We start from the raw sequence: 8,519 nt of genomic DNA, 5'->3' as shown, positions 1-8,519 counted from the left end.
GTCGCGAATTAAACAACTGACAAAAGTTGCACATGGAGGGTGGATTCATAGCATCAGCGTTCACCTTCCTTGTGGTAATTGTAGTTATGTAAGGGAATAAGACAGTCGTGGCGCATCCAGTCTACCAATCAACAGCCGCTAGCCACAGCGGCCGCCTCCTCGCCGCGGCTATTTAGTGATGATTCAGACGGTACCCCCAGCGTCTCGCCCTCGCCCTGGCATCATCCCCTTCCCGGCTCCAGGCTTCTCCTCTCCGTCCGTGCCTTACCCTGCACTCTCTCCCCTCCCGGCTCCCTGCTTCTGCTCGCCCCTGCCCTCTTCTGCGTCCTCGCCCTCCGGCCCTCCCGCTCCGCCCTCTGCGGCCCCCCCAGGCGCGCACCCCCAGACCCTCGCTCCGCTGCGCGCGTGCGCCCTGCGCTCCCGGGAGCCCGGCTGCGGAGTCGAAGAAACGGCGGCAGCTCCCGGCGCGGCTCACGCGGGATCGGGGCTCCGGGGCCGACGTCCGCGCGGCCCGGGACAGGTGGCTGCGCTCGCCGCCATGGGCTGCTCCAGCAGCGCCCTCAACAAGGCCGGCGACAACAGCAGGTTCCGCAGCGGTGAGCAGGGGACCCGGCGCCACCCCTGCGCGGGCTCGGGGCTTGGGGGGGCTTGCTCTCCCGGAGGTCCCAAAGGTGCGCCCCGCGGCCACCCCGCCCGGCAGGGGGCGGGCTCCCCGGGAGGATGGGAGCGGGACTCCGAGCGAAGCGCGACTTCCGCGCGAAGCCTGGAGCGGCGCTGCCGTGACCGCGGGCGCGGCGGTCCCGTGCGCGGGGCTCACCCTGTCCGCTGATGGGGTCGCGGGGGGTGGTGGCAAATCCCTCACGCGGCTAGCTGCGGCATCCCCTTAAAACAGATGGCAAGTGTCCCCTCAAGACTTTCTCCACTTTGCCCTCCTGCCAGCATTTCTGCACCAAAGATGGCAAAACATGCGGGGAACACGGAAGACACAGCGTTCAGTCCCCCAAATAGGTTCGAAGAGGTCAGACACACGTTCCCCTACTTGTGGCATAGGTAGTGTGTATGTGCTTAAAAAGTGGCCATCACTAACTCCTATAAAGAAACCCTGGCTGGGCGCAGGGGCTCACGCCAGTAATCCCAGCACTTTGGGAGACCGAGGCGGGAGGATCGCTTGAACCCAGGAGTTCGAGACCAGCCTGGGAGAGTATAGCGAGCCCTCATCTCTGGGAGGGGAAAAAAAAGCTGGGCGTGGTGGCGCGGGCATCTACTACTATATAATAGCCCTGTGCTTGGCTGGATGACTAGATGCGGGAGCTTGCAAGTGATCCTGCTTATGGAGGTGGAGGAGGCAGACAATCAACACATGAGACAAATGGTTAAGATGGTTTCTAACAGTGAGAAGTACTGTAAAAAGTCTACAAGGCGATACACGAATTACAGAAGGACTGAGTTTTACAGCCCAAGCGCTTCTTAGATTTTGGACGCCTGACATTTTTGACAAACCTCTGAAGGTTAAGCAGATTCCTTTGAGCTAATTTACAGTCTTCTGCAAGGCTAACTTTAGGGGGAATTTTATACTCTAGCTTAAATTTTCCTTTTCACGGGTCTCTCAGCATCTTGAGTTATTGCAATAACAGAAACGTCTTCCTCTAGTTTTGTAGTAGAGCACAGGAATGTCTTGAATGTTGTTTCCAAGCCCAGCCACTGTGTCCTAATCAGAAATATGTTGTGTTGCTGTTACTTTTGTGTTGTATGACAATCTTTTTGTAGCTTCAGTAGATAATGGAAAGCAATAAAAGCCAGGAAATAAACAAAGAATTTAAACTGTGTATACAAGTGATTCCATACCCCTGGTTACGACAACAGTGTGAAAAGATGGGAAAGTCCATTCCTGATGCACAGTGCTCGTGAACCTCTTCCTGAAAAGGTGACAATATGCTCTGAGGAGGCCAGGGCAAGGAGCAATTTCCTTGCTGTTTCATGTCTTCTTGGATGAAATCAAATGGAGTTTTGCATTCTGTTCCATGACAAATCCTTGTTGGTTTTAATATGAAAAACTGAATGAAAACAGATGCTTCTGGAAGATACATTATATTATTCTGGCTCCTCTTACCCTCTGCCATGCCTCAGACATCCTAGGAGTAGCATCCCGGTTTAAAAAGCAGAGCACTAAATTATCACAGATTTTTTTTTTTAAACTGGTGAAAACATGTAACTGATGAAACTCTTGGGGAGGTACAAAAGTACAGGTAGAACTGTGTGTGTGTGTTTTTTGTTTTTGAGTCAAGGTCTCACTTTGTCACGTGGGTTCTGGAGTGCAGTGGCACAGCCAATCTTGACCTTCTGGGCCCTGGCAATCCTTCTGTCTCAGTCTTCTGAGTAGCTGGGAGTTCCACCACATTCAGCTAATTTTTTGGATTTTTTTGTAGAGACAAGATCTTGCTATGTTGCCTAGGCTGGTCTCGAACTCCTGACCTCAAGTGATCCTCCCATCTCGACCTCCCAAAGTGCTGGGATCACAGGCATGAGCCACTGTACCCAGCCAGAATGGGGTTTTTAATCCCCTCAGAAAATAATGGATAGCCTTCTCTTAAAAAAAAAAATTATCACCAATATTTATAATTATCCACATGAGTTACGTTCTTTTATCTTTTAAAATTCTTGCTTTTATTGCTAGCCTAAATTTTCATGGATATTGTTCTGGAATAAATGTTAAAACACCTGACAACCAGTTTCAGCGTGTAGAAAATTAATTAATATACTGCCTAAATTTTTCAGTGCACATATTGAATCAATCAGCAGGTGTATTTTGCTTCTGTTCCTCAATCAGACAACCCTCTCCTGTAATTGGATACTATTGTATGTTCATCAACATTTCAACTTCATGATCTTGGAGGTCTGATAAATAATTCATTCCTGTTTCTGCAGCTTTAAACTTCTTTAAATCCTGTGTACAACCCCAAGCCTGTGTGTATGTGCTTTTAGATAAAACAGTTCAAGTTTATCCAAGTTTCAGTCCTTGTTTATGCATCGATTCACTATACTCTCAGTGTCCAACAATGCTTGCCACATTATAAGCCCTCAGTAAATATCTGTTGAATGAATTACTTCATTTAATCCTTATAACAGTGCTGTGACTAAGTATCACGATTGCCTCATTTTACAGATAAAAGTAAATAATTGACCCAAGGTCACAGGGCTCCTGGGAGTCAGAGCTGGGCTTTGAATCCAGATGCTGAAACCAGTTTGTGTTAACTAGACTTAAATCTGGTTTTGCCTCAGATCACTCTGGATCCCCATTAGGTGTGTGGTCACCCACTATTGAAATAACAAAAGAAATCTAATCAAGAATATTTATTCTGTGAGCCATGATCATGCCACTGCACTCCAGCCTGGGCAACAGAGTGAGACCCTGACTCAAAAAATAAAAAGAGTATTTATTCTAATCCCTAAGTAATATTGCATTAATAATGTCTCTTTCCTGAGGTGCTGCAGCTTAAGCACCAACAGGGACAAAGTAAATAGATGGTAATTATTGACAAATTCATTGCTAGGTTAATGTGTACATTTTTACTTACAAGTGTAATCATTTGTTTGTTCTCACCGGAACATTCACTAGCTACTTGGAGTCCATGCTGTCTAGGGCATCAGCTGAGGCTTGAATTTCACCCAGTTATGTGAATTGTTCTTTGTTCTGCGGTTGTACCTTGTCTTCAACCAATATTTTCACACAGTGACATTTCAGTCCTAACTAGACAAACATTTTTCCTTTGAATTGAAGAACAAACATCATTAACATTAAGCTTAATTTTATACACTTTCCTTGCATATAGAAATTATATAAGTGGAAATTTTTTCTTCTAAGTGCTAGAAGTGTCTGTATTGACTCTTGGGTGCCTTTGTGTCTTTTCTAGATCCTGGCACACAGAGAGTGCTCAGTATGTCTGTGGTAGACCTCATTGTTGCACACAGCTAATAAGCACTGTATATGTGGTTCCAAACTGTGAAACTATTTGGAAAAGGCAATCAGTGAAAAGTACACCTCCCACCCCATCCCCACCATCTGCTTAGTTCTAGTCACACTTATGAGTAAACATTTGTTTTGTTTTGTTTGTATATTCTTCCAAAGTTTCTTTATGCATTATTTCCCTCTCATCTTTATAAAAATGATATACGAGCCCACCGAGGTGGCCCAAGACTGTAGTTCCAGCTACTCGAAAGGCTGAGGTGGGAGGATCATTTGCGCCCAGGCGTTCAAGGCTGCAGTGAACTATGATCACTTATGCAAACAGACCCTATACTCCAGCCTGGGAAGCATAGTGAGACCTCATCTCTTTAAAAAAAAAAAAAAATGTGGTGTGCTATACCCACTGTTCTTCACCTTGTTTTTTTTCCACCCAATAATAGAGATTGTTCCATATCGATATACAGAGAACTTCTTTCTCTCTCTTTTTTTTTACACCTGCATGATAATCCATTACATGATTTATTTAACCAGACTCCTGTTGAGGGACATTTTGATATGTTTCCAGTCTTTTCCTGTTGCAGACAAGGTTACAATGAATTCTTTTGTGCATACATCATTTTGAAAGGGTACAAGTATTTCTCAGAAGTGTTATTACTAAGTCAAAAGGTGTATGCATTTATAATTTTGACAGATAACTGCCTTCCAGAAGAGTTGTACCAGTTTATACTATCAACAACAATAAAATAAATCTTTTTCTCAAATTGAAGGCTGTCAGACATTTGTGCAGCTGCACAATGGGTATGGACTGGGCACAGTGGCTAATACTTGCAATCCCAATACTTTGGAAGGTCGAGATGAGAGGACTGCTTGAGCCCAGGAGTTCGAGACCAGCCTGGGCAACATAGCGACACCTCATATGTACAAAAATATATAAAAAATTACCCAGGCATGGTGGTACATGCCTATAGACCCTGCTACTCAGGAAGTTGTGGCAGAAGGATCACCTGAGCCCAGGAGATTGAGACTGTGGTGTGCTGTGATCGTGCCACTGCACTCCAACCTGATTGACAGCATGAGACCCTGACTCAAAACAAAAACAAAAGAACAACAACAACTAAAACTTAGGCATGGAGTGGAAGTCAGGAAACAACGAAGGGAGCACCCATTTGGTTCCAGGCGCTTTCATCTTTGACCTCATTCAGTCATGATCTCATTTGTTATAAAGCAAACATTAGTAGCGCCAAATACAACTAGAAAAGTGAAGCTTGCCCGGGGTCTCAGAGCTAGTTACTTGCCCAGGGTCTCAGAGCTAGTACGTGATAGAGCTGGAGCATAAGTCCAATGTGTGTGACTCCGAAGAACCTGCTGTTTTTACAACCTCAGTTCCATCTGGGATCTGGTCCCAGTTCTGCCAGAAACTTGTGGTGTGGGCCAGGCTCCGTGGCTCAGCTTATAATCCCAGCACTTTGGGAGACCGAGGCCGAGTGGATTGCCTGAGCCCGCGGGTTCAAGACCAGCCCCAGCAACTTGGCGAGATCTCGTATCTACAATAAGTCAAAAATTGGCCGAGTGTGGTAGTGCGTGCCTGTAGTTCCAGCTACTTGGGAGACTGAGGCTACTTGGAAGACTGAGGCGGAATGATCACTGAGCCCAGCAGAAAGATGCTGGGGTGGCTGTGAGCATACCACTGCACTCCACCCTGGGCAGTGGAGTGAGACTCCAACTCAGAAAGAAAGAGAGAGAGGGAGGGAAGGAAGGAAGGAAGGAAGGAAGGAAGGAAGGAAGGAAGGAAGGAAGGAAGGAAGGAAGGAAGGAGGGAAGGAAGGAAGGAAGGAAGGAAGGAAGGAAGAAAAAGAAACTTGTAGTGTGGCCTTACACATAGGAAAAAAAAAATGCAATCCACTAGGCACAGGTGCTCATGCCTGTAATCCCAGCTACTTGGGAGGCTAAAGCAGGAGGATCTCCTGAGCCCAGTAGCTCAAGATTACAGTGAGCTATTATCGCATCACTGAATTCCAGCCTGAGCTACTCTTAAAAAAAAAAGAAAAAAATGCAGTCACTAACTGTTGAGTAGGTGGATGGGTGATGATAGTGGTGAGGATTCAGGGAGATAAGAAGAGTATTGCTCAGAAAAGTAGAGGAGGAGTCAGGACCCCGAGGAACAGCAGAAACTGAAAGGCAACACTGGCCGAGATGGGCTTGGGAACAGTGTTGGGTTGTAAAGAGTGTCTGCTGGTCATGCAGGAACAAGGCTTGATTGTGTACTTTCAGTTCATGCTTCTGTGAGGTCACAACATGCAGCCCGTATACAGTTTCACTTCTATGTTAATATTTTACATCAAGTTTGAAAAAAAGGCCCGAATACTTGTTGGGTTACTGAGAGTCTCACCAAAGTTGATTAAAAGTATTCAATTTTGCCAGGCTTCAAATTCTGGTTTGTGCAGGCATAATCGTACTGGTAATGATTTTTTTTAGAGCAAAATGTCAAAATATAGCTCTTCAAGTGAGTGTTAATGTCTTGAAAATACTATATTGACCTCAGAAGCTTCTTGACCCATATCAGGGCCGTGACTGCTATTCACAATCCTTGAACCCTTCCTTGGGAACTGCCTCCAGACCCTGGAGGGTTTTTGTCTTGTTTGAGTCAGGTTCTCAGTCTGTCACCCAGGCTAGAGTGCAGTGGCACGATCAGGGCTCACCACAGCCTCGACCTCCTTCTGTCTCAGCCTCCCGAGTAGCGGGCACTACAGGTGCACACCCCCATACTTGGCTAATTTTTAAATTTTTTTAATAGAGACAAAGTCTGACGTTGCCGAGGATGGTCTTGAGCTCCTAGGCTCAAGCAGTCCTCTTATCTTTTTTTTTTTTTTTTTTGAGTCGGAGTCTCACTCTGTCACCCAGACTGGAGTGCAGTGGCCGCTCCTGGCCACCGCAGCCTCGACCTGCTGGGCTCCGGCAATCCTTCCGCCTCAGCCTTCCAAGTAGCCGGAATTACAGGCATGCGCTACCATGCCCGGCTGATTTTTTGATTTATTGTAGAGATGAGGTCTCGCTACTCAGGCGGGTCTCGAACCCGCGGGCTCAGGCAATCCACTCACCTCAGCCTCCCAAAGGCGCGGGATTACAGGCTGAGCCACCAAGCCCGGCTAGTCCGCTTATCTTGATCGCGCAAAACACCCCAGGATTTAAGCTTTATGAAGCTGGGTGAATTAAACCAGGTGACGCTAGTGAACACGACTCAGTATGGCTTCTGTGGTTGTACCAGAGTTTCCCAGCCTGTAAGAGCGGGTTACTGTAAACTGGTGTTTCTCCTGGCCTTTTTATAGTAGCTGGGTAGGGTCTCAATAGCCTGAGTCCTCCAGAGCATCTTCCTTTGTTTGTCCCAGTTCGTTATCCAAATATCATATTCTGTGTGTGCCATGACATTAAAAAATCAGGGGGCTCTGGGTATGCATTCCACCTGCTCTCTCATTTTTACTAGAAGTTTCTCTTACTGTGAGGTAGCCTCTGCCTTCAGCCACCCAGGCAAAGACTTCTGCTGAAATGTCCGCCCCAAACTATTCTCTTTGCTTATTTTTTCCCTCATTGGTCACTGATAAAATTAATGAACCTCTCCTTTTTCTGTAAGGTAATTTTTGTGTGTGTGCCTATTCTTGCTCTTTGACATTTTTCTAAGACTCTGTTATAAACCACACAGTTTTTGTGGCTCATTTCCTCTTATTTGCTTGCCCTGGTATGCCATCTGAGGACTAGATATTATGAGAGTCTCCAATTACCTGCACACTTCACATCAATGTATGTGTATAAATTTCAAAGACAGTAGAAGTGCTGATTTAAAATGTGGTGCTGGAGTTTGACTATGTGGGTTCAAATCTTTTTTAAGATTATGTATTAGTTGTGTAATTTTGAGCCAGTCATTCAACTTGTCTATGCCTCAGTGACCACATCTGTAAAACAGGATTAACAATAGTACTTCATAGGTTTGTCCTGAGGAATAAATTAATTGATAAATATAATGCACCAAGAATACAGCCTAAATATTGCCTAGAATGGGGGTTGGTGAACTGGCCTGCTGGCCAAATCCAGCCCACCATCTATTTTTTTTATAAATAAAATTTTATTGGAACACAGACGTGCGCATTCATTTACTTATTGTCTTTGACTGCCTTCTCATTAGGAAAATATATTCGAGTAGTTGCAATAGAGGCTCATGCCCAGTAAAGCTGAAAATATTTGTCCCTTTACAGAAAAAAAAGTGTGCTGGTCCATCACTGACATAGACTAGTGTCTAGTGAATACTCAGTAAAAAGTATCTGTCATTAATATCAATTTTAGTGGATCTCAATTTTTCTTTTTTTTTTTGAGTTGGAGTCTCACTCTGTCGCCCAGACTGGAGTACAGTGGCCGCTCCCGGCCACCACAGCCTTGACCTGCTGGGCTCCAGCGATCCTTCCGCCTCAGCCTTCCAAGTAGCTGAAACTACAGGCGCGTGCTACCACGCCCGGCTAATTTTTGATTTATTGTGGAGATGAGGTCTCGCCAAGTTGCCCAGGCG

At 45.8% G+C, this 8,519-nt stretch overlaps 1 protein-coding gene across 1 annotated transcript in view; it reads left to right on the top strand.

The window, feature by feature from the left end:
• Nucleotides 1–538: 538 nt before the first annotated feature.
• ERICH5 (glutamate rich 5) overlaps nt 539–8,519 on the top strand; it is a 29,194-nt gene continuing 21,213 nt past the window's right edge. The window contains exon 1 of the mRNA XM_021712132.1: nt 539–596. Within this exon, the coding sequence (XP_021567807.1) occupies nt 539–596 (58 nt within the window). The remainder of the gene's footprint in view (nt 597–8,519) is intronic.

Source organism: Carlito syrichta, unplaced genomic scaffold (assembly GCF_000164805.1).
Source record: "Carlito syrichta isolate Samal-C Ts95f unplaced genomic scaffold, Tarsius_syrichta-2.0.1 Scaffold303102, whole genome shotgun sequence".
Lineage (NCBI taxonomy): Eukaryota > Metazoa > Chordata > Mammalia > Primates > Tarsiidae > Carlito > Carlito syrichta.
The sequence above is the reverse complement of the archived record's forward strand: the minus strand, read 5'-3'. Positions and strand labels throughout refer to the sequence as shown.